Source organism: Carassius gibelio, chromosome A7 (genome assembly GCF_023724105.1).
Source record: "Carassius gibelio isolate Cgi1373 ecotype wild population from Czech Republic chromosome A7, carGib1.2-hapl.c, whole genome shotgun sequence".
Taxonomy (NCBI): domain Eukaryota; kingdom Metazoa; phylum Chordata; class Actinopteri; order Cypriniformes; family Cyprinidae; genus Carassius; species Carassius gibelio.
This window is the reverse complement of record NC_068377.1, coordinates 3,624,263-3,651,883: the sequence shown is the minus strand read 5'-3', so window position 1 is coordinate 3,651,883 and position 27,621 is coordinate 3,624,263. Positions and strand designations below refer to the sequence as shown.

Below are 27,621 nucleotides of genomic sequence, written 5' to 3'. Positions count from 1 at the left end.
ATGAACACTTGAACAGCTCTAATCTTAAACTTAAAAAGATGACCACTTACAAAGCAATTTATAGAAATAATGGCTGAGCAGGATTTACATTCAATATATCTTTACCCAAACTATTCATAAACGTACTATGCTACTTTATTTTGATAAATCATAAATGCTGAACTGTAAAATGCATGTGTGCAATTTTGGTCTTCCTTGTAAATTCATGCTTTATTCAACTTTAAAATCGATTCTTTCAAGCCAACAAAAAGAATGAACTTGAGTATGACTGATATCAAGGTTTATTATTGAAGTAAAAGCTCCTTCACAGAATAAACAGGACTTTTCTACTCAATAACATAGCAGGAAGTTCTCAATGTCGATAAGGAATGTCAACATCCACATAAATGCTCAAGCAAAAACAGTTGATGGTGTGTATCCCTGTTAAGCATTTGCTCCCAACCAATCCTTAGTGCCTAGAGTGACCAATTAAACAATATGCTTTCACCAGGTGCCAAAACACGCGGCAGAGCCAGGAGCAAAGAGTTATAAAAAATAATTATATCTTGACGACAAATCAAAACAGAAAACGAAACACAGACACAAAACCTAAAGTAGATGTGTGACGATGTACAACTTCAGAAGCATTGCACAGCGCATATTGAATTCAAAACATACAGTCCTTACACCGTTGCGCATGTTTAGTATTGAGAGTACTCCTTGGTTTGAAGTTTAGCGACGATGCGCTCCAGTTGCCTTTTAGCCTCGCATTGAGGGAAGTTGCTCATTTCGTAGTATCCTGGAGCGATTTTCACCAGCCTGAAGGATGAAAAGATACGCAGAATGTTTGCTTGTTTTTTCTTTCTTTGTTGCAGAAGCATTTGCCAACAATGCATGTTTTATCTTACCATTCGGGTTTGATATCAGTGCAGGTGCGGATGTAGTTCTTGGTGGTCAGCACAAACTCGTTATAGAGAACCCACTCGGGCTTGTGGTCCAGTACGGTGGAAGGGTGCAACTGGACCACCTGGTTGTCCTTCACTGTGAGATAGTGGCCGGTGCGCTCCAGGTGAGCAACCTGATAACACCAGAGATGCAAATTGAGGAATAAATCAACCACAAGCTAACCAAACATGCACACGGCCATTTCTTCCGGCGGAGTAAGGATGTCGAGATTAACCTGGGCAATCAGTCTCAATAAACGGCCGACTCAAACAGAGACGTTGGCAATAGAGCGCCTGGTAATTCACTCACAAAGACACAAATTTGTCTCACCTATAAAGGTTAATGTTGACAAATATTTCAATACTAATGGCGTAATTCAACTAGTCAGGTCACTTATTTCAGGAACCCCCTCCCAGAGAGTGACTCAATAAAAATGTCATTTATTTTCGCCACGTTCAAACCGTCATACTAGGATAGAAAGCCATGCATTACATTTGCAAGCTCCAGTGGTTTTGTATTCTCAACAGACACAACAGCTTTTAATACAGATGGAGGAGAGTCAAGGAAGAAATCAAGCTCAACTTTAAAACTAGATGCATTTTAGTTTAGGATTAACAAAATACAGTGGACTAAGTATTAACTAAAGCCTTTATGATCCCCAAGGCTGTGTTTTATCTTTGTACAATAATTAAATATCCATTAAATATTTAAAGCTTTTTTTCCACCATGAAATGGGAAGATCAGTATTGCAACTTATATTTTTTTTACAGTGTGTTAAAAGAAAATATTTTAATTAAAATGTTAAGCGAATTCAAAGGGCATTATTTTTATATTGTGTAGTTTAACTCTTTCCCTGCTACTGGCTTTGCCCTATTTTCACTTTTATAATGGTAGGAGGCACTGAAAAAGCACTGAATCCCAGGATCAAAACAGCCCAAAAAATGCATATGTAAAATAACGTGTTCAACAAACATTAAACGGCATATAAATTAAAACTACCCAACATTAGCGAATTAAATGTCAACTTGAGAAGTGGTTTAGCACTGTGAAGCTTTGGGGGTATTGATGGAAGCGATCAACCCCATTTGTTTTGATCATCAATCGCAATCTCATCCTGGATGTGATCTTTGATAAAAACACTGATCTTTTTTTTTTTATAAGACTTCCATTCAACTGCTAATAAAAAAACAATACAAGATACCAGAATAAAACTTGTTTCCTTTCTTTTGACACTGCATCTTCAGATATTCACACAACGAAATATTCTGTGGAATAGCATTCAGATATATCTAAATCTAGAAACTGCACACATTATAGATGTTCAAAACACTGAATCAAAACCCTGGCACCACTAAAGAAGCTTATTAGCATTTTATTTAATTGAATATTATATTTGTGGCACGTTTCTAGACAAACATACCTGCATGAAGAAGCCTGTGACGAGAGCGCGGCGGATGTTGATGTAATAGTCTCGGCTGGTGAACTCTGTGCTGCGTCGTGGCAGGTTGAAGCGGTCCATGATGCGTGAGAGCTGCTGCCGCACGTTATCAGCCGACATCAGCGAGCGGTAGTTAACGAAGTTATCATAGCACCACTGCACCGCCTCGTGGTCTTAAACAGAATGGTTATAGATTAAAACCATGTTAAGAGCAACATGCAAGCAGCACTGCAAAATCATCTATACATTTATAAAACACTAAATATGCAGCTTAATAAAACTCATTTAAGATTTAAGGTGAAGTGTGTAATTTCTGCAGAGATTGTCACATTAAAAAAAATGACTGTTTTCAAACAGGTTTCCCAAACACTTCTACACTTATCTGCTACTGGAAGACTAAACATACTCCCAGTACAATCTCAGGCCTCTGGTTGAGTCAATGTTGTCAGGATGTTCAAACCAACAAAAGTGTCTTTCACTCACATTGTTTATGCTTTTGAAGGAATCAACATACAAATGTTTACTTTTAAATTTGGCTAGACAATACTGGTAAATTACACACTTCACTTTTTGAAATTACAGAAATTAATACAGTGTGACAATGACAGAACTATATATACACAAGCAATATATTAAGTTACTGTTACTATAAGGTAAGTTACTATGAATGCAAGAAATATCATGAGCATACCGGCTACTGGCCCACATAGTTTTTTTTAGCTGGAAGAAATTTAATAATCAGAGAACCAACATTGTATAAAGCACTGAAAACCTCCTTTTCAGCAATTGTGAGTAAAAACTACATAACAGTAGATGACACGGTGAAATTTATGAATACAGTTCAAGTCAGAAATTTTTTTAATTACATTTTCAAAAAATGTAAACAATTTTTTTCTGAGTAGTACAAATGTAAAAGCTGGGCATTATGAGTCAAGCTTTTTTTATATTTTTGTGAAATGGAGCCTACAAAAACTATTTATGAAAGTTATTATTGTTTTAGTCTTTTAAGATGAATTAGTGCATAATTTTTTTAATGTGCTTTGATATGAATATAACCGTGTCCAAATGGTCAAATAGTGAAATTTCCTTATTTTTTATGACTGTATGCTAACTGGTTAAAATATATTGTTCAAATGCATTTAATATGTGGCACGTGTTGATTTTACTTAAGTGTATTGAAAAATATTGGGGTTATTTTGTGCCCCTAAATGCCTGGCGATGCATTTTTGCAACATTTAGAGTTATCCCTCTAAAAAAAATTTCTATATATATATATATATATATATATATATATATATATATATATATATATATATATATATATATATATATATATCTATATATATATATATATATATATATATCTATATATATATCTATATATATCTATATCTATATCTATATATATCTATATCTATATCTATATCTATATATATATCTATATCTATATATATATAAAAGGCTTCCTAAAGGGGTCATATGATGCGATTAAAATTTTTTACTTTCTCTTTGGAGTGTTACACGCTCTTGGTGCATGAAGAAGATCTGTAAAGTTGTAAAGACTAGTCTTAAATCCAAAGAGACAATTATTTAAAAAAATGAAGTTCACAATTATGGAAAGGCGCGTTACATTTCTGTCGAGGGTCAGTTGGCCAATTAGAGCAGACTGCGCTTGTCGGAAGGAGGGACTTTGTAGAAAATTACACGCTTGAGAGAGGCGGGGCATAGAGGACTTACAATAATGTACAGTATTTGAAAAAAATTTTTTTTTGAACATTAAAGCATGTCAACACATTCTGTTAAAGCAAATACACAAAATAATGGTCTTTAAAAAAAGCATCATATGACCCCTTTAAAGGGTGGGAAAAATTTTTTGAAAATCAATGCTTTTGTCCCTGAAGGTTAATAGTAAACTCTTGTTTCTCTTAATTCAAGAACCCCCTCTTAATTACACCCAATATTACAGATAATACCTATAACTAATGAATAAAATGTACTATTCACAACTCTGGACTTTACGGTCAACATTTTTGAATATAACCGGCAGATCTCTATTAACTTATCTATGCACTTACAATACAGACTTCTTTTTTTTCTATAGCAGCATTACACAATATGACAGATTAACATCTCTTTTTTGGATCACTAACATTGTGACGTTTTGTTTGTACTAATTACAAACAAACTATGCTTCATATTAGTTGTGCGCGAGAAACCCCATGTGAGTTTGGGAGAAAATATGGAAGCTGATGTAACGAATTAACTGCACGTAAACCGTTTTAATAGTGCACTGCCTCGCAGGCACCAATTTTGATGAAACAAATTAAGATTTTTGGCCACCTACAAAAAAACCCTGAAATTAGTTGTAAAAGATTTAGGCAATTAGGCTAATTAAAAACGGGTGAAGGGAATCATCTCACATGAGCACAAGATGCTAGTGTGTGTGTCATGTATACGTACTCTGTTTGAAGGCGTGGTAGACGTTGAGCAAGGTCAGGTGGTCCCCGTCGATGTGGGCGAACCTCATTTTGGACTCGTCGGCTGCCTTCTTAGCTTCGGTGGGCCGCACAAAGCACTGTGGGACTAAACAAGGTTGGTATGGGCCCCAACATAGCCGCCCATAGGGATGAGTCAAGCGTTCACCCAGACAGGACATAAGGCCTAGTTCTGAGGCTAGAGCACGGCACAGGGTACGCTATACCAATTGGTAGGATGGGGTGGGGGGAGAGATGCTTCTCTCGGCTTTTGATTTGCCTTTCTGCGGGCCAGGGACTGTGGCTGTGCAAATTAAGTTAAACCTGGGGACTGATAAGTCTTCTTGGAGTCACTCGACTGGATTCGCATTACTTGGGTACATTCACAAACCATGCTGGCTACAAGCACTCAAAAAATATTTAGGCCTCAATTTAGGATTAATGTATTTGAATTGCATGTACAATTTCCATTCATCTGAATTTTGATGTGTTGAGGGAATTGGGAAGTCGTAATCCACTCGTTAAGTAATGACATAAGGAATACTGTTTCTCTACTCACTTTATTTGAGAATATCTCAATATGAGTTTATGAGTACTATTTATTCACACAGTGTACACTACAGTCTCCAAACTCATGGTGCTCCAGACACCAATATTTTAACGATATATAAAAAAAGCAATCACTGACTTGCCATCTGGGATTTTTTGTATGGATTATTTTTGAGTAGTATTGCATCACATCGGGGTTTTTTTTTTTTGGCTATTGCTACAAATAAACCCCATGAACTTTATACTTATGCGCTACAGGGTCATATTTAGCTCAGGTAAAATTTATAAACATGGGTAAAATTTGACTAGCTGTTAAGCAAGCAACATTCAATTAGCTGAAAAATGGGAGATCGAAACAATTTGGATTTATTGAATCGTTATTGTGACTGACGAATATGCGTCACATTAATTTTGCAAGTTTGAAACTGTGCAATCCAAGTAGATAGAAATTCTACATGCAATTAAAAAACAAACCTTAAAATGTAGCCCTAAATATTTCTTCAGTGTAATAAGGAATAAGTTAATGGTTTTAGTTTATATTTGACTTGATCTGAAGTCTAGCATTGGTTTACTCGGGCCAGATCTGAACTGATGGCTAGTAAGTGTGCTCTTAAGCGGCTGTATCCTATGTCCTTCTCTCCCCCACCCCCCTGCATCAGACATTTAATAGCTTCAAACAGAGGTCGACCGATTCTCGGTTTTGCAGATAAATCAGCACCGATGTACTCATACTAATACATTTTAAAGTTGCTTCTGTGAACATGAATGAATCTAGCTAAGGGTATTGGTAAAATCAACTACCGGTCGACTTCTAGCTTCAAGCACCATTCTGAATTGGTCTTACAGTGTATGGACTGTTTGTGAGCACTTCCTTTGAGAGTCATGCTACATAATGGCTTCAGCCGAGCAGCTAAATGCATAAGCAGACTGTTTGATTACGCAACCATTATTATTATTAACAGTTGGCAGCTTGAAGTTGTGCACATGTAGACAATAAAACTGAAGACTAACATTTTTTGCTCTGCTTACTGATAATGAGTGAGCTACAAATAATTCATTTTTCATAGTCCATCAGGCTACTGTAATTATTCTTAGATCATATGCAGTGGTCGTGTGTACTTGAGCATATACTACCTGATAGCATTGCGGTGATGGAAAGGATCTCATTGGAGCAGTTGAAGTCGCAGCTGGCGATGACCATTTTGGCCAGCTGGGGGTCGAGAGGGAACTCGGCCATCATGGATCCCAGCTCCGTCAGGTCACCGTCGTCGTTCAGCGCCGCTAGATAGTTCAACAGCTCCAGGGCTCGCATCAGGGTCTCAGGAGCTAGCAGAAAAACAATATCCTATTATAATTAAGGCTTCCTCGACTAAAGATTATTCTGGTCGACCAGAAGTAGTTTATGTTAAGCGGTTAGTCGACCAATCGCATGTTTATATTATTAAACCATAAATCATAGTAATGAGCATTTAACTGCCTATGTAGCGCATGTACCGGCATAAGTAATGAATGTATTATGGAAAAAAAGCAAGGAGACAGTCTTTACATTTTAATTATTCGTTGATAAACCAGTGTTGTTTTTTTTGGATGCAGTGATGAATTGACGATCTCCTTAGTGGATGTGTCTAGATTAATGTTTCATACAGATCACATCACCTGAGAATAGTTGTTTTCCATCTGAATTGGTTCATTTAAAAGATCTATTCTATAGATAGACCTATATTTCTTTTGCTGAGGCAAGTATACTCAGAGTTTTGTTTTATTATTTCTAAAACTGTAGTGAGACCGCAAAACGCGCGCACGCACCGTTTTCTTTCGTTATTTTACAAAATCACAACTTTTATTATGACTGCACACAAATAAAAGAACAGTCTTTAAAGCTTACAAATATGTATATCACTCCCATTTGTATGACCAAAAAATGTTAAGTGGAAGTGATCACACCGGCATGCGCTTCCTCATTCCACACAAACCCTAAAATAGCACATTTTTTATAGGTTAACATTAGATCAAGCAGCCATGTGAAGTTGCTACAACTATGTTTCAGATGATAATCCATATTTGAGGTGTATGAATGTTAAGCGAGCGTTTGGATGACCTGGTCGATGTCCTGTATATCACAGCCGCTGTTAATGATCTTTCGTCGCAGAATGCATGACTTCGCCACTTCCTGTGGATGATTTTATTTAATCTATTTTTACTGTGACTAAGCCTTTTATCGCCGACTAATGATTAGTGATCTATAAGGGGGGCAGCCCTAATTCTAATATTTTAGCACATGCAGTCATATTTTAATGTTGCTAGGAGTGCATCATAATGTTAAACATCAAGACTTTGCAAAATTGCAAAAACTGCACAGAAACCCCAGAAGAAATTCAAAATATGCATTTAGGGCTTCGTTCCAAGATACTCTTTTCTTGGGACATTACATGTTTGTACCGAATTTTTCACACAGCAGGAAGGGCGCTTCATTAATTTGTAGGTGGCGCTATCAAGCCATTTTGCCAAACCTAATTTTGAAAATTCAGTTGTTAACGTAAATGAGTTTGAGCATGTTTAGGCCTTCAAAAACAATTTATTTCTGAGAAGAAAAAGAAGCTTGTACCATTGGTGTTCAGGCCCTAAAAATGGCAGGGGAAGTTACCAGAGAACTGGAGGTGTTCTGAATGAGGCCTGTTTGTTTTGATTTTTGCAAAGCAAGTATAGATGATACATATCCTACACTAGTGGTTTACGTTAGATTTTTCTAATCTCTAACCCCAAACAAGAGAAAAATTAACCGTGACGATTGACTTCGATACCTTACCTAAAAAAAAACAAAAGCCATTTTCTTGCTGTGAAAACATTGTGGCTATAGTCTCCTGGACAAAAACTAACTTTTAAATTCAAGACAAAGAGGGCTAATTTTTCATTTGACATGCAAGCAGTTTCAAACAGCAGCACCACTAATTCAATTACGGGGAGGAACCTCTACTTAATGCATCAACACTGGTCACACACCAACAAATTCAATTACTGACCTTTGGCTCTAGAGAGTTTGGCTCGAACGACCAGTTGCATGTTAACTGAAAATTAGGAGGAGTTTGCTGAATAGGATGAAAGACTGTGGCTGTCTTTATCAATGAGTCAGGAAAAATTTATTTAAAAAAAAAAAAGTGCGGAAGTCAGTATGTTATGATCGAGTATTGATCTGGTATATCAAACACACATTTTCTATTTGTTTTGAAATTATGCTGCATTACCCGAGCTAAAGCAAGTAATATGTTTGAGGCAAAAATTAAGTATAGGTGCCATGCATTGAACCCGGCTGGAAAAAGTAATTTACACACATCAGAAATAAACTATAGCAGGGAACGTCCTGAAGGGTTAACTGAAGGCAAAATCAATGAGAGAGAAAGCTAAAGGTGACTTAATGAAAGGAAAGTATAAGTAAGCATTTAGCAAATGGCTTCCATCAACTTCATCCAGCAATAAAAATCTTTTTTTTTATATTTTTATTTTTTACATTTATGTGTCTGCATCTAGCACAATCAGAATTAAAAAAAGTCCCATGTAAACACGTCAATCAGATTGAATTGACCAGAACCGACTAAAATACCGTTTTGATTGTTAGGGGTGGTTTACTCCTTTTGTAATCCGAGCTAAAGGACATGTAAACACTTGATCGGATTGAAAACCGAAGCTTGTGACATAATCGTGCATATCAACCTGATCACTTTATTTCGTGTTCATGTAAGCACTATGTTGAGATTTGTCAATCAGAATGAATTCATTCCGACGGAAGCAAAAGTGTCCATGTAAACGCACCTACTGAAGGAATCCAACTGTCTTCAGAAAATTACGGTTGTCATTTTCATTTCATCTCGCCTGTAATGCCTGAGCAGCGTTTGTTAGCACAGGCTCAGCACTTATTTGATTACAGTGTTTCCCGCTCTACAAGCACCACCTGCTGGCAGAGAATGAATTTGCATATGTATGCCTCCACAAATGGAGTGCAAGGCTGTGGGAAACGCGTGTTAGAAAATGTACAAATTATTAACATTGTGTCATATCAGTTAGAAAATCTATAGCTATACATTACTAAGGAAGTCAAATGCAGAAGTATGTTAGGAAAAAGAAAGCTTTAACAAGCTTCAACATTTTAGGGCAACTTTAGAGATCTTTTAAGGTCATGAACCTTTTAGAAAAGACGATGAGCCAATCACATGGAAACGTTTCAGTCGATACTATTCAGCAATTACAAGTCTGGCCATCATGCAGTTTTAATGAATCTCCACATCGGTCTTCATACTGCATAAAAGCAATTACACGATCAAAGCAAAGCCGGACTCTGAAATATCAGTCAGTTTAGGAAAGGCAGTGTCCAGCTGCACCAGATACTCTGAAATGACCCGGACAAAGTATTCAAAACACTTAAAGAGCCAAACCGATTTTGACATTTCTGAAGAAAATGTGAGTGCCAAGCATTTTTACAAAAATGTACTTCAAAATCTACCTATCCATCCATCCCAATACAAATTAAACTATGCCCTGAAAGTTTGTTCTCTTTTTGTTAAGAGAAAGTCTATACTTTTGAGTGTATGCCAGAAGAGTTGGCAAGATTTGGGACAAACTACTTCATCATAACTGCTTTAACGAAATGTTATGTTGCTTAGTTACGAGCATTCCGTCACCTGTCAATCATCTTGTCAAAGTTAACATCCTCGACGTTTAGTTCCATTTAATTTCCTACCGCATCAGAGAGAAATGAAGAGGCACATTGATCTGCCAATCACGGGTCCTTCATGCCGAGAACTTTCTTCCAAGCGTTTGCATAATGGTGCACTTAAAAGTTAATGACCAGTACATTGAGGAAAACTGGCAAAATTTTAATTCCCAAAGAAATGGGATAAACTTTTACAGACTAGAATACGTTGGTTTGTGTTTTTAATATGTATTAACTCAATATTACAGGTTGATTTTGCATATGCGTACATGTGCATATGCGCTAAAATATATCTTTAGTGAAAACTGTGAAACCCAGGGTTACAAAAATTTTGTTTTATCGTCCAGTTTTCAAGTTCGAAATGTTAAGATTCTTTCATTCATGCGTTTTCTGATTTTTTTTTCTAAGTAAAAACAAGTAAAATGTTTAAATCCAATCCTATTTGCAAACTCAACACACAATAATGGTAATAAATGATAGCTAATTGTTGGCACTTTGCACATGAAAACAGCATACTTTTGCATACTACCCTGTTTTTTACTATCAGACTCTAAAGAAGCCTGGAAGTATTCGTCAAGCTCAAGAAAACGTCAATACCTGGTGGGTCCATGAAGTCAAAGTGCACAAGGTCATCGATACCAAGCTTCTTGAGCTGTAGCACCACGGAGCCCAAATTCGACCTGAGAATCTCAGGGTATGTGTTATCCTGAAGGAAAACAAATTTTCAGAATCAATTTACGTGGTCATGTCCCATGTAGTATGTACAGAAAGGGGGCTAGAAGTGACCAGAAGTACTAAAGACTTGAAGGAACCAGGGTCATCTGCTGATCGACCAAAACATGATCCAACCAATTTCTCTGGCGTCAAATAAATTCAGAACAAGTGCGCTTCCCAGATGCCTGCAGCTGTTATGATTGGTTTCACAAACCTGCATCTCAGTCTTGTAGGCCTTCTCGGTGTAGAGTCGGAAGCACTTTCCTGGACGAGTACGTCCAGCACGACCAGCTCTCTGCTGGGCCGAAGCCTTACTAATAGCCGTTACGAGCAGCGACTCGACTCTAATACGAGGGTTATACACCTGTGTGACGAAAAGGAAAGAGCTGTGTGAATAATAAATGCACACCATTGCACCACAGCAATATGCTAAAGAGAAGTCATCCTTCATCTCTGACTGGACTACATGTATGACAGCAGCAGCTGGGCTAGGGAAATGTCAGCAGAATAAATAACTAGCTTTTCCATCTCCAGTCGCTGTCAGAGTCCCGCCACTGGGTTTATCTGGGGCGAGATTAGACAAGTGAGGCAGAGGAGAGCGGACTAACCTTTTGCTTGGCAAAGCCAGGATCAATTACAAACACCACGCCATCGATGGTCAGAGACGTCTCAGCGATGTTTGTAGAAACCACAACCTACGAGAGCAAAAACAATATGATCAAGAGATCAACTTGACCAGACAGCTTTTAATCACAAACAAAAAAGCACATAAAGTTATTGAAAAAGTCTTCCAGAGTATACTCCATTTGATAGCATGTGCAAAAGCAATCTAAACAAATTAGATATTTCTATCTTCAGCGTTTAATTAATGATTAACATTTTATCAACTCATGAACCCATTGCAGCTCTTATATTAAGCCCAGTTTGGGAAACCCAGTTTAAATGTAACTTAACGCATTTTATGATGTAACACACACACACACAATATCTCTGGTCTGCAAAATGTGTATACAAAGTATGCACATTTACAAAAATCGGGTCTTGTATACACAATAGCATTACACACATACTATTCTGGTATGAAATTTGCATCACATACACTGTATGCACACCTTCGCGTACGATTAAAAACTAAAGTATACTTTGGCCTTTAGGTATTTCTGCTTTCTACACATGGCTCAAGTGCACTTCAAAATGTCTAAATAATAATACTTTACCCAAGTTGCACAATGAGGCATTATTCTTGCCAGTTGCACAAGTGGTGGACAACACTGCATGTTTTCTAAGTCTCATTAAAACAAAAACATACCCGATTCAGATCATTAGCTCATTAGAAGAGACTCCGAGACCTGAAATGGGTGTGTCAGACAAAAAAAGAGATGCAAAATGTGCAGTGTTGGGGGGAGGATCCAGGAACGTGGTTGGAAACCACTGCACTACACCAGCAGGGAGGCTTTATTTAGTACATTTTATTGGCGATAAGACAGTTCTGCACTGCTCTAGGCAATCAAAAAATCGTATTAAAAGAAAAAAGTTCTGTGGTAACTGGAGAGGGGTGAAAAAGGCGAAAAAATCAGTGGGAATTAAATCCTTAAAGACACTTCAGTGAGCGGTCGCAAGCTGGAAGACTAATACAACCCAACAGGGGAGTAAGGCAACAGTTGCTGCAATCAAGTCAAATCAGGAGTGTGCCGGCTGAGCCGGACTGCTTTCCACAGAGCAACCCGTCCAGACACATTACTACTGCTCTTTATGGCGGAAAGATACATGTCTGTGCACAGCATGCAGCCATCTTCCCCTCCCTAGAGAAACCCACCTCTAAGAAACTATTATTCATGCCAAGTCTCGCTCCTTCACTCTCTCTCTCTCTGTCCCTTTACAATACAGGTGGCCTTCATGTGTGCTATAGTGACATATTGAATCATCTTTGAGGTAGAGACTATGGACTGTCTTTGATATGATGAGATGACAGTGTCCAAGAAGCTTCAGTAGAGCTTTATAACACTGCATAGGTAAGGGTTGCTTACTGGCCCGAGTCAAAAGAGCCAAATGGTGTTCATGAATCACAGGATGGAAAATGTCAATCCGAGTCAAGTCAGAAGTAGGACAGAGTCTCTCGATAATTTAGGAGTTTGCTTTGTGTAGTGTCCCAGAAAAACCTGAGCAGCCAACGGAGTTGTACAGCTATAGTTCTCTTCTTCATTGTGATGTACATCCCATTAAAACTGAAAAAATGTAGGGCGAGGACATGGTTCTGTGCATCGTTGTTGCTTGGATGGAGGCAGATCTGAATGTCAGCCTGCCTGCAGTCAATAGTAATAAAGAGATGGAGCTTAAATTGACTAAATGACTGGAGAAGTCTGGCATACGTCAACAAAGAGAAGACTGACACTTTAACTGGAAGATTGAGTTGACATTTTGATCAAAAAAAAAAAAAGACAAATGTATGGATGATTCATTCAATAAGATCAATAACTTGCATTTAGAAAATGGATAGAGTGAATTTAAATTTCATGCCAACTTTAAGTATAATATTCCAAACTTAAAGGGTTTGTTCACCCAAAAATGAAAATTAGGCCATAAATTACGCTAAAGTCATCCTGTGTGTATATGACTTTCTTCTTTCAGGTGAATTCAGTCCGAGTTATTTTAAAAATTGTCTTTGATCGTTCAAGCTGTTTGATGCCACTCAACTGGTGTTGCACTGCATCAGTCCAAGAGAAGTTTAGTGAACAAAAGCCTTCTGTAGTGAATCAATGTGTTTTTGTAAGAAAATAAATATAAATATTCAAAATGTAATAATCACTTAAATCTAGCTTGCGCTCACTGTTGTAAATAAAGCCCCTCCAGTGGTATGATGTATAGAGGTTGGCTTTGCGCAGGGGAGAGATCAAATCAAAACAACGTTCACTAATTAGAAGAACAAAACACGGATGTGTACATTTTTGATTTAAGCCAAGAGGAGTCTGGTTTTAGTAAGGAAACTTTGCTTCCTTTGCTCTTATTGACAAACGTTGGTTTTCATGAGGCTCACCAGCGAATGCGCGATGCTGGCCTCATACGTCATTCCCCTGGAACTGCTTCTGTGAACAACGCTTCATGCAAACTACATCAAAGTGATTATTACGTTTTGAATATGGATATTTTTCTTACAAAAACACATAATTTCGCTACAGAAGGCCCTTGTTCACCCCTGGAGCCATTTGAGAGACTGATGCAGTACAACACCCACTGAGTGGCATCAAACCGCTTGAAAGATTAAAGACCATTTTTAATATAATGTCAACTGGATTCCTCTAAAAGAAGAAAGTCATATACACCTAGGATGACTTCAAGGCGAGGCATTTATGGCCTAATTTTCGTTTTTGGGTGAACTAACCCTTTAAGTATTATATTGTACAAAACGTTTCTATATTAATTCTTAAGATTTGAAAGTATCCTAATGGAAATTATAATGGTAAAGAAGCAGTTAAGAATTCAAGTTTGGCAGACCATGGTCCCTTAATAACTTTTCTTAACATTTCTTACAATTTGAGCTATAATTTATGCCGACAGAATAAAACAAGCTTAAAGTTTGTTTGAATTCATAACCCTTATTGGGAGCAATAGTATTGCAGATGCTTGCTTTGACAAGCTCCACTAAAAAAGTTATTTTGCAGTGTAAATTTTGAGTTTCATTAAACTTCCTGGCCTCCATTACTAACAATACAAGCAGACCTCATATTTCATGTAATTCAGCCTCCTCAAGCGCACTTAAATCCTACTTTTATAAGTGGATTTCTTCAGCCACAAATGTTTGGCTTGGTTTGGTAATGCAGCAGAGGGTCTATTCATGAAGCCTTTGACCTGATGTAATTCAGTTGCTGAACAGAATCATCTGCCTATATATTCATGGAAAGACTGGGGGAATTCAGTGAAATAAGGCCATCTGGAGACCCAATGCTCACAGAGCGTGTTCTCAACAGAACACTGAATGACAACGAGGACCGGATCGCTTCAGACACATGGATAAAAATAAATGAGGGTTCCCAACCAGTCTGCATCCTTTCAGAAAATAGGAACACATGGGAAAGACCTTTGAGATGAAATATATTCCAGAGCGGTAGCCATGGAAATTATCGAAAGGTGAGAGCCACTGGAATGAATTGCACAGCAAAACCACTAAATGCATTACCAGTACTTAGTCATCCTCACTGAACCGTGAGGTGTTGAGAAATTGCATCTTTTAGGAGGCAATGATCCATGTGCAAGTGGTCTGGAAAAAAGTATGCGGTCTGACCGAACAAGGCTAATGCCAGCAGCATTTCACTTGAATAAATGCAATTTCAATTCTCTCCAATGAGTCTCTCGTTCAATGTTGCTTTTTCATAAAAATACAAAACTAGAATGGAGACAAACTACAGGAAAAAAAAGTTTGGAGCAATTTAGATTTAATGTTTTTGAAAAGTCTAATGCTCACCAAGGCTGCATTTATTTGATAATAACAGTCATATTGTGAAATATTATCACGATTTGAAGTAACTGTTTTATATTCGAATATTCATAGTGTCGCATGATCCTTCAGAAATCCAGAAACCCTTCAGAAATCATTCTAATACACTGATTTGATGCTCTATCATCAATTATTGTTGGTGCTCAATTATTAATAATAGTTCATATCAATGTTGAAAACTTTTTGTTGCGTAATATTTTTGTGGAACATTGATAAATGTTTCTTGAGCAGCAAATCAACATTAAAATGATTTCTGAACGATAATGTGACACCTAAGACTTAATTTTATAATTTTATAAATAGAAAGCAGTTCTTTTAAATAATAATATTTAACATTACTATTAGTCTTACTGTATTTTTTTTTGACCAAATAAATGGAGCCTTGATAAGCATTACAGATTTTTTAAATAAAAAAATAAATACCATTTACCTTTTGATCAGTACTCTGAGTTTGCAAACACAGTCACAAATGCATTGTGACATTTGCCAAGTATGTCGATGTCATTAAATCAGATGTGCTGCTATTTAGGCAACTAGCTATAAACAGACTGACAGGACTGAACCAAACAGACATTTCGTCAGCAACAGCATGATTTCATTGTACCTCTGGGTTTTTAAGCAGCACGAGTGGAAGGAGCACCAACCATTATCATCATTACCGGGCTGAATCAACAACCCTTTTTAACAAATGGACTTGTCTTCAAATTAAAACCAGCATGCTTTATGACTTGGCTTAGAATGAAGAGTAACACATCAAATGTTTAAGGCTCGGACATGGTCTCCAAATCTCCATGATCTAAATCTCTAGGACGACCACTGTCCTTCCGCATACAGTTACTAATAAGTTGGGTCCATAAAGGATTTTTTTAGGTGGTTAACATGCAAGCCAGTGTCACTTTTTCCTTAATTCTTCCATAACCCTCCAGTCCCGCAGTCAGCACTAGGGAGATCTTACCACAACCCAATTAACTCAAGGATCATGAAGAACGCTGCTGCCTAAATTTGCTACAGTCCTCAATTTTCCTACATGTGACTGCTAAGCGTCACATGACGTTAAACCCCAACTAATAAATCCATGCATAAGAAGCGCAGTAGAGCTGCTGGATTTTTTCCTGAAGGAGGATGTGACTGCACAGGTGCGGGTCTCACAATATTCACACACACACACACACACACATCCCGTATCTGCCAAAGGTGGCTTACGTGCATTGTGTTTAATATATGCCAGAGGGTCTGAAGGGTTGACATTTTTACAAGGTAATCGGAGTCTCCTTATGTACTGCTGCCAATGAAGGACAGAAGAACAAGGTGGGTGCCAAAAAATGAATAGATTCAAGACACTCATCCTCAAAAAAGGATTTGCTCAAATAGCTTTTTTTAAATTAGCTAATGCAACAAATAGTGAACATTATCAATTTAATGTCATTGTTTAATCAATTTAAATGTAAAATGTAATTATTAACAGGCATCATAAAAGGTATAATTTATTGTTTAAATAACCTGGATCTGTAGTTTCCAGCATGCTTTGCATAAGACTGCATTGATAGTAGTTAGTTAAAAAAAAAAAAAACTGTGCCGAAATGAAGTTATTGTATTGTGAACCTCCGTGGGGAAGAAGCTGACTTGTGGGGAAGTCGTGGCCTAATGGTCAAGAGTGGCCAAGTGGCCTAATGGTCTTATTTTTGGGAATGTTTCTGAATAATAAGCAGTTCTCAGGTCCCAACATTGGTTTGCATCACAGGGGTTGCAGCATATTCACATCAGCCCCTGTGCATCCATGTCCACTTTCATTTTCTTCTGAACAGCGCAGACAAACAGCAGTGGATGATTGAACTTCTGAAGCAGCTTATGCCCGGGTTTAAGAGTAATCAAACCTCTGAGAAACCCAGAGCCTCTTTAAACATGGAAGTGGTCAGAGGAGAGATGAAATGACACAATGCCCAAGTGAAGGGGAATGGAGGAGGCAGATACTTGAGATATGTGAAGCAGGAGGATGCTGATGCTGCTCGGTACATCACGACACAAACCAGGCATGGAGCGAAGACTTCTTTACGGCTACAAATATAGCCATTATGTTGAAGGAACAAGAAAGCGGGAATTTGCGGTTCAGTGAATGTTTGCATTCGTTCATTAGGACATCAGAAATCTCTGCCTGGCAATAATGACAAGCAGAGCCATTTCTGTAGGGGAGCGATGACTCATTAATCAACTCCTCATCAGATGTTTGGCTAAATGTTTGCAAACTCAGAGCAGACGATCAGATGTGATATTCTGTCAGATCATCGGCCAGTCGTGCAGGCGTCCAGGTGCTTTTCACATCGTAATCGTCAGGCTTGTTTGAGAGACGAAGAAGTGAAACGGGAGTAAAGAAAACAAGAGCAATTGCGTCTGCACAACCTCCCGCTAAGAGTAACGGATGACAGACGATGAAAGACACTTTACAGTGGATGAGCTCTGATGAAACATCTAGAGAGAGTTTCATTTTTTTCAAAGCCAACATGCCAAAAATGCCAAACGACCATATTCACGTCGGGAAGCAGAACAGGAGGGAGTGAAGGCAAACTGTACAAACCGACTCGAGAAAAACAGTACGGCTCCAACAAAACTTTTCAAATGATCGAAGGATGAGTAATCTTTCTTTCCAAAATTAGAGAAAAGGATCATATGCTCACAAAAGCAGCATATGCTATGAGTCACTGCTTTACCAAAAAAAAACTAATTTCCCTTTCCCTTTACTGACAGACATGAGTCACTCTTGTATCCCCTTCTTTCTTTAAATAGATTGAAGATGCTAATATATCTGTGTGATACAATCACATTTCTATACTTAGATTTTTTTGGTAGCATACTCCACTCACAAAAGTGAAGGGGAGCCATAAAATGTTCACTATTTTTACCATCTCTATTTTATCTCTTTAAGTTTGGCTTGAATAGATATTCAATGCATGGACTAAGATTATGAGAAAATCCTAAAATGTATTTGTGTCTGAAAGATGAATGAAAGTCTTAAGGTCCGGTCACACAGAACACATCTTTGTTTCTAAAAAGCGCAAAATGCCTCCTCCACCAATGCCGATTGGTCAACTATTTTGGAACTGACATTAATGAGCGAGTTGCGTGTGAAAGTTAACATTTTTAACTTAAATTAGCGTCTTAAAAAAAAAAAAAACACCGCTCATGTGCCAGACCCCATACAGGTCTATTTACCACAAGTTTATATAGAAAAACAATGGAAAAGTAGCACATTGGAACATTCTGTGTGAACGGCCCCTTGTGGACCTGTGGAATATTTGTCTGAGGAATATTCTATTAAAGAATCAAAGCATCTCTTGGGTTTGGCACAGCTGAAAGCTCTTAAGAGTCATGTGACTGATGTTTACCTTCCGGCCGATGGCTCCGCTGGGTTTGCGGGGTGGAGGCGGCTCGAAGATCCTCTGCTGTTGCTGTGGTGGAAGCGTGGAGTAGAGCGGGATGATTTTGATGTCGCCAACATCAGGGCCGAGATCGTCAATCTCACGTTTGATCCGTTTGCAAGCTTCGTCGATTTCCTACAAGGTGAACAGACTGATATTAGAGGCCACAGACCGACAACCACGTGCAAAAGTAACACCTACTCAACATATTAGAAACTGCATCATTATACAACGTTTGAATGCTCATTGGAAAAATGTGTAGCGGTACATATTTGCACACATCCAAGAACATACAACTGACTGCCATTTGCATCTGAAATGAACACTTGTGGCAGTAAATCTTTTATTACAAAACATTAGGATAACGAGGCAGAGAAAACTTAAATTTATACAGTTCCATGCAAAGCACTCGTAGCAGTGCATTATATATTTTTTTTGCTCACTAGACATTTCACTTCGAAAGTGTTGCAAAACGGGCAAGAAGCAATGCAATATATTGAAGATGACGCCATAGGCATGTTTTGCCAATGAAGCTCGGTTGTTTTATGAAAGTTTAGTCTAGAATGGCAAGTTATGTCCTCCAGATCTCCATTTGGACACAAAAGCCACAACATATTTATAAGGATGTTTCAATTGTTTTGCCCAAACAGCAAATGCCATTAGGGTCCATTCTTGTCCCCACTGACCTCAATTTTATTGATAAAAAAATAATAATAATTAGAATATCTATTATGTTTTTCTGTTTTGTAATGTGGTCTTTAATGGTAATCAATTGTGATAATAAAATAATTATTTTCATATGCTACGTGTTGTGTTAATCCACCCTCTATTTGTCCAACTTCACCTCATATCAACTGATTTTGGATCAGCACCCCATTAAACTCCACCTTATCCACTTTCACAAACATCATTAACTGCTGGATCAATTCCCCCATGCTGGAAACCCCAGCACCACCGAGGCTCTGGTGGTTTATTTGCGGTACACTTGAAGGGCCAGTTGCGTGAACCGTCAACTGGAGTGCAAGGCGTGTGTGGTGGTGCTTGGGTAAGATCCCTATGGCTGTGCCATCCGCGGCAGTCACAAGGGCACGTGTACATTCACAAACACGCTTTATTATTCCAGATGGCAATGTAGTAGAGCTAATGTGAGATGAGAAAGCTGCAATGATGCATAACTAGAAGCAAATCACAACAGAGCAGTTAAGTGAAGCTGAACGTTACAAACATAGTAACTTGAGATCTAGAAATACGTGCCAGTCGTCAAGAGCAAATTAGAGATCCGAGTAGCTCAAATGTTTAAAAAAAAAAAAACACTGTAGTGCAGATTTAACAAACACATGCTTTACAAAAATATCAAATGTTCATCTAGACTACTATAACCACTGTTCACTAAATGCCCTTTTTTCATAAGTCAGAGAAATATTCACTCGGACACAAATGAAGAACGCTTAGTATTTACTGCAAAGCTTTGTCTTTTCTTCATGCATGAGCACATTACTCTCAACACAAGTGGCACGGTCCTACTCGTTTGGAAGTCAAAGCTTATGCAGTACCGCCATCCTCAGGCCAAAGTGTGCATTGAGACTTGAGCAGGAAATGGGAAACAGTCAAGCAATGATCTCTACAAAAACTTCAGGCTGTTGTAATCAAACATTTATCGATATCATGACATGCACTGTGACATTGAAAGCCCTTAAAAGTCTTTTACATCTTTTACTTGAGACCCTTTCATTGAATATGTATGCATGCAGCTATAGCTGATCATTTACCCATAAAAGCATTAAAGCTCGTAAGCGCAGTGAAATCCGAGACACGGTAGTCCATGCACGTGCCAAATCACTCCCTGGGGCACAATATGCACAGAAAATGGCACCGGTGGCTATGTGCATCTTAATCAAAGCTCTGCCACAACAGTGCAGGACAAGGCAAATCTGAATGGATTGATAGAATTAGCCAAAGTATTAATAGTCCATCAGCCCTTGGGAAGCGGCAGCTGTCAGGAGGAGAGAGGGACACGCGGCTGTGCCAAAGCAGAAGAGCCTGCACCTGGAGCAGGACGCCAAATCGAGACCCTCGCTTCTCGCAGCGGCACGATACAATACTGGAGGAAAATATTTTACATGGACGCTTTAATTTACATGCTGCAAATGCAAATTAGCTGGCACAGATCTGAAAAGGGGAAAGCTAATCTTAATCAGTGGTAATCTAGACCTGATTGGAACGAGCAAATTTGAGTTTTGATGCATTGGAGGGAACCAGGAAAAGATAAAGAAGCTAAAACGAAGTGGACAAACAGTGTAAATTGCTCAACTAAAAGGCACCTTCAGTGACCGAAAGGAGCAAACTGAGCTATAATGTGACCAGCCTAAAAACCATGTTCTTGGTCTAGATTTGAACATATTCAAACAATCTTTAAATGGGCGAAATATAATGGCCAACTCCATTACTGTGATCAGTCTCATCACATGCTTAAGCACAGCACCCTTTGAACTGCCCAAGTCCATATGAACTCCATTAACCAAATTAAAAGCACATTAACAAGCCAGATCTGCTACTACAAAGCCAAGAGACGTCCAAATCATCATGTTAGTGTGAGTTTAAGTTGTCATTTATGTAAACATACCAATTAAAGTCATAATATACCCAAAAATTAAAACCGTTGCTATGTTGGTTTGAGCAGCCGACTCACAAATTAATGCTAAAATAATGGCAGGAGTTTAGGGCAGGACAATGTGAAAATAACACTTAAACACCAAAAGTTGGTCTGTGCTCGCTTGTATCCGCTGACATTCTGGACTTGATAATGATTAGTTCACAGCAAAGAAAACGATCCTGCGCATCAATAAATCTCCACTCAATTATCACCCGATGCTGGTGGAGACAGTCCAACTGCAACTTACTTGAGTTCATTCATTCTGCAATGAGCCAGCGATCAATCTCTCACCTGCAAATGAAAACGGATGTACACGAGCAGACCCACTGGAGAAACTAATGACGGGAGTCTGCCGTTAATAAATAGGGTGTCAAATTATCTGATTAGATTGATGGTGCGAAGATATGACTTCTCTTTGAAAAGGGAAGTGAGAGACATAAGTGGAGGCAGTACTATGTTCAGTCGGACTGTTTGTTCGTTCTTTTAACCTGCTTTGCGTATGCAGTTTTTAAATTGACCAAACTGTTAGATTCCTGCCATTTGCAAGATTTTTAGTTGGCCTCATTATCTTTATGTAAAGCATGAAAGAAAATTAGGTTATTTTGCCTTTGATCTCTGCAAAAAGAGAAGAGGAACAGGACAAATCTATGAGGTACACTGGTGATTCTCCATCTGTGAGCGTATTCATCATCTGGGTGGGTCCCTGACCCTCCACTGCGCTCAGGTGAGCACTGGGTGAAGGAGACGTAAAATAATAAATGGCTTAATTTCAGGACTGAATCTGGGTCATTCATACCCATCTCTCACAGGCTTTTGTCTTTGCGCCAAGGCCAGCTGTGTTCATGGCCATTATCAATCTAAGCATTGATCTCTTCTGCACTATTTAACTGCTGTGTGTGAGGCGGCTGGAAAAATGTCACCAATGACAAATGTGGCTCAATGAATGGGTTTTTTTTTCATAATCTGTGATGCCAAACATAGCACACTTGGGAAAATATGCATCTCATACTTCAGGAGAGAAAATACTTGATCACTGGCAAAACATTTACAACAATATTTCAATTTGCAAGCAACATACAGGTGCTGGTCATATAATTAGAATATCATAAAGTTTATTTCACTATTTCCATTCAAAAAGTGACCAGCACCTGTATATAGCTAATATTTAGAAAAAAAGGCTAATTCTGAACAGCTTCCAACCATACAGCTCTCAGACTGTGAGTTACAACATCTAAGCAGCATTAATTAATTGATTATTTTTATTCTATTATAGTATTTATTTATATAATAAATTAACATTTATTTTTATATATTTGAGATCTACTTTAAACAAAAAAAATTATTATAGCTTAAAACAATTTTTATCAACACTTGGATATAGGTAGGTTTCATAATGCATCATTTTTTGCAAAAAAATGAGAAAATCGAATTTAGTAAAAACTACATCTGGATAATATCCAATACAATTATCAAAGCATAAATCCAGTAAATCGCTTTCATCAACCCCTCCAAAGCTTGCACAGACATATACCACTTCCTGGATCAACATTTTAATAAGTAACATTGAGCAGTTTTATACTACGGGGCCGTTGAATGCTTGAATCTGATTGGCTGAATAACGTTCTGAGGTGTGCAATTTATTTTCTGGGAAATGTACGATGAACGTAGTTCCAGGCAGCTCTCCTGACCGCATACAGTTCAATATCACTTTGTATAGTAAACTGTAATAATGGTCACGCAGTTTGCACAAAAGGTGTTGTCAGCGCTGCCCTGACGATTTTATCAGTTAGCCTATAGTACAGCAACTTAAAGACTACACATGACACTTCCCGACTAGCGAGGAGACAGCGCTGTTTCTAGACGCACGGCGGTACGTTATCCTAACTCACACATGCTCGCTCTCTCTCTCGCTCTCTCTCTCTGTGTGTGTGTCTCTGTCGCTCTTTCCAATAATGATATTAATAACTGCATTAGAATGCTATCAACAGCTCAAGCCTCTGTTACCAGCTTTAAACTTACGTTTTGGAAATAGCAAGAGACATTGGATGAAATGCGGAAGAAAGAGACCTACTCACAATAGTGATTAAAGTACAAAAACCAGACGGCTCCCTTTAAATAAATCATCGGATCAATGTCTTAAGGTTTGGTGACCGTAGTATAAGAGGAATAACTGTTCCAGGCCGTTGAATTATTAGAAAAATAATGCACACCCGAGGTGTAAAGGCCACTCCACTTTGCGTGTGTGTTTTTGTTCAGAAGGTTTTGTACTTGTAATAGCGCCCCCAAGTGTATAACAGAAAAGCCATAAAAAACATGTCTTTGGCGGGGAAGCATAGTCTTCTAAATGACGAGATAACACATCAATGGCAGAGATGTTTTGCTAGTGTTGCTGTATTTACATCTGTGTTTACCTAGCAGCTTCTATACACTGTCCTTGGATAAAGAGTAAAATGCTTGGGCTTCAGACAGAGTTCATACAGTTTTAAAAGTGAAATTCAAGCACTTTTCAAAAACTTCAAAGACTTGAAAACATAATTTGGTTAAAAGCAAGCATTCTCTGCATGAACCCCATTCAGGAAGGACATCAGCGACGTTACCTCCTGTCCGGTGAGGAAGAGCAGCACATCTCCCTCATCTTCCTCACACATGTGGATCTGGATGACCGTGCGAATGGCCGCTTCCAGGTAGTCCCTCTCTGGCTCCGGCGTGTAGAAGATCTCCACGGGATGCGTCCGGCCGGGAATGGTGAGCAAGGGGCAGCTGTCGAAATAAACCTGGAACTTCCCAGCGTCCAGAGTAGCGCTCATAACAATAACCTGAGGAGAAATAAAGAAACAGAATTGGCTTTTGAATGGAAAGCATTCGGTAAAAGACGCTACGTTTCGCCCGTGTCCACAATGAGTGCATCTCGATCTCTCCGGGGACATTATGATTCTAATGGAAGAAAAAAAGCACAGAGCCGTTCTGGAGCTTTCCACATCATGAGCCGTTATAAATGCTTTTAAAGCATGTTAAAGTTTAAAGCTGCATGGGGACTCTGGGCTGGAGTCACCTAGACCTTATTTAACAGTCTCTGAACACATGTATAACCTTTGATTTGTTCCTGACAACAAGTAGTCATTACCCATCTGCTTTATGAGACTCGCTCCAGCACATTTCAGCCATAAAAACTGGCTGTGCTTCTGCTCTCCTTGGGCTGATGGCTCTCAAATGGGCTGAGCCAGCAGCAGCAGCTTTACCTCCGCTAAAGTGACTGGATGTGCATTTCAGAGCGCAGTGGCCACGTTTGTCTTCAAACAAACGAACACGCAGCTGTCAGGTGTGTGTGAGCAGCTTCAGCAGCAGCAGTCACAATTATTTGCGTTTAAGAGAACTATTTTTCCTGTCCCAGCCTCCAAGATGAACTACTCAACAGTTACATAAACAGTTATTCGTTCAAACAGAAAATGAACAACTTTGCATCAATGCAAGCAAAAATCATCATTTTAGCTTTGCTAACATGTATACGGAAATGCATTAATCATAAATGTATGAATATACAATATATGCAATGTTCACCCTCCAAAATATTCCGTTTCTGGAAAATGTTGCCTTTTTAAAATCACATAATCAGGACACTATAAAAAGCTAAATTATGTGTATTATTAATGGTTAAAAAAACTGGACATCTGGGAACACAAACCTCTGGTCAGGGTTTCTGCAGGCTTTATAAAAATACATTTAAAACATTCACTTCATTTTAAGACCAATTAAAGAATTTGAGGAGCAAATATTTAAATCTTAAATTAAGAAACATTTACTCGAGAAGCAAAATAACAACAAATATCAGCCAATAAGCTCAGAAGAAAAATAAATAAATAAATAAATAAATAAATAAATAAATAAATATATATATATATATATATATATATATATATATATATATATATATATATATATATATATATATATATATATATATATATATATATATATATATATATATATATATATATATATATATATATATATATATTAAAGGGATATAAGTTTTAAAACCCTACTGACAGACATTTGTTCTTTGTTTTATGCATGAACTCAATTTGGTCAAATTTCTCACAAAACAAGTCAATTATCTTTATTATCTTTGACTCAAGTAAATGGATCTTGACTGAAGACTGTTTGTATATTTTTCCTGAAACAAACAGAAAATACTGAGGAAGATATTTGTGTTTTGTAGTGCATGCAACATTTAATGAAATTATTTTCTTCTTATGAATTTAAGACTATATGTTCAGATTTAAGACCTTTTTAAGACCTAGTATGAAGAGGGAATTAAAACTTTGTACGACCCACAGAATCCCTGCTATATACAGTTTTACTGCTTTTAAAAGGTACATTTTGTATCTATATATCTATATGCTAATATAATAATATTATTATATTATTAAATGTTTTCAACTGATTACATTTACATGTTACACTGTAGTTCCCATAAAAATGCAAGCAATGTAAATGCAACACTTTTTTTCAATTACTGAACTGATTAAGAATTTTTGGGTTGATTTTACTACTTTCCCAAGAACATACAGACTGCTATAAAGTTATGACAAGGATTAAGGTTAGGTTTGAGTGTAGGTTCAAGATTAGTGCCTAGTTATTATCCGGTTATTGCAATGACTATAATAAGTACATTATATGTACATGTGAAACATTATTGTAATATAAAGTGGATAATTTCAAACTGAAGTAACTGATGATTGTAGAAAGTAAAATAACCACAAGGTGGTGCAAGCATACGATCAGCATGACGTTATGTACCTTAAGGTCAGATCTCTGCCGAACCACTTCTTTGAGGACGCCCATCAGTATATCTGTGGCTAAGGTGCGCTCGTGAGCCTCATCCAGAATAATGACACCGTATCGCTCCAGCAGCGGGTCGTTCATAGCCTCGCGGAGCAACATACCGTCTGTCATATATCTGTAAACACAAGACACCTTTATTCACTCATCTTTATCTCAGATGTCATTTGTCCAAAAGCTCCTACACTACGACTCATCAAGAAAAACCACAGACACATTGCTTGTCTGAACCTTTGTTCTCTTCCAGAACTGTTACTTACTTCAGTATGGTCTTGGCAGAGCTACAATCCTCAAATCTGATGGAGTATCCGACCTCCTGCCCCAGCATGATGTCCATTTCATCAGCCACTCTCTGAGCCACGCTCATGGCTGCCACCCTACGAGGCTGTGTACAAGCCACGCCGCGCTTGGGCCCCGGGAGGGCCTTCACCATGTCCACACACCACTGAGGGATCTGGAACACAAGAGTCAACCAAATCGGTAATCAAAGAAAGGAGGAAAATCTGTTTTTCCACCTATTCAATACGACAATATAATGGCAACAACAATTCTTAAATTCTAAATACTTTAAATGATAAACATTTAACCTGTAAAAAAGTATTATTTTACTTTAAAAGAAATAACATTAAATAATAGTCTTTTTTACAGTACAATAGTAATATACTTATTGATTTTTATAATTCAATAAAATTCAATATAATTAGTATTATTTAATAATATTATACAATTATATAATATTATTAGTTTATTATTCAAACTTTTTTTTTTTGTTTTATTAAAAATTAAAATCAAATAATATCATACTATTAAAAATTATTAAAATAGCAAAAAATAATTAAAAAAAAAAAAAAAAACCTGCCTTAACTGTAAAAACTTTGTGTTTTGGCAAAAAACTACAGAGAGACTTTAAAGTTTCTTCTATTGTGAACATTTTTATAAATGGCTCATTAAAAGTTGTGAAGATGGTTAGAGCATGTGACTTTTTTTCTTTTTTTTTTAAAGCATGTTATAAGTGACCCAAAACCACCATGAAGCTTAAGTGGAGCAATATAACTAACTCACATACACTGCAATGTAATAACTGCACCAAGCCTTCCTGCACTCTCAACACCCTAATTAATAGGGCTTGGTAAATATATATATTGACCTCGATTTTAATTGATTCTCATTTTATGAAACGATTTTGATTCATAAATCCCAAGGTTAGATTATTCTAGCTTGTCAGATAATGAACGTTACATTGTAGCGCTCCTCACAACCAATAAATCACAATAATAAGCCCGATATGATTTTGATAAGAAAAAGTCTCAGATTTCAAATTCTGTCAATTTTATTAGAATATTCAAATATTAAATGGCTTTTTGGCACAGTTTAATGTGGAGTGACAGATCGCTGTAACGCCTCGGTTAGAAGCAGC

General features: G+C 37.6%; 1 protein-coding gene across 1 annotated transcript in view; it reads right to left on the bottom strand.

Annotated features, from left to right (window-relative positions):
* Positions 1-263: 263 nt before the first annotated feature.
* Positions 264-27,621, bottom strand: part of dhx15 (DEAH (Asp-Glu-Ala-His) box helicase 15) — a 30,414-nt gene continuing 3,056 nt past the window's right edge. Inside the window, exons 3-14 of the mRNA XM_052600963.1 lie at positions 26,465-26,658; positions 26,163-26,322; positions 23,960-24,178; positions 18,677-18,844; positions 11,413-11,499; positions 11,019-11,168; positions 10,688-10,796; positions 6,520-6,711; positions 4,823-4,945; positions 2,345-2,535; positions 888-1,057; positions 264-798 (exon numbers count right to left, since the gene is read on the bottom strand). Of these exons, the coding sequence (XP_052456923.1) occupies positions 681-798; positions 888-1,057; positions 2,345-2,535; positions 4,823-4,945; positions 6,520-6,711; positions 10,688-10,796; positions 11,019-11,168; positions 11,413-11,499; positions 18,677-18,844; positions 23,960-24,178; positions 26,163-26,322; positions 26,465-26,658 (1,881 nt within the window). The 3' untranslated portion in view covers positions 264-680. The remainder of the gene's footprint in view (positions 799-887; positions 1,058-2,344; positions 2,536-4,822; positions 4,946-6,519; positions 6,712-10,687; positions 10,797-11,018; positions 11,169-11,412; positions 11,500-18,676; positions 18,845-23,959; positions 24,179-26,162; positions 26,323-26,464; positions 26,659-27,621) is intronic.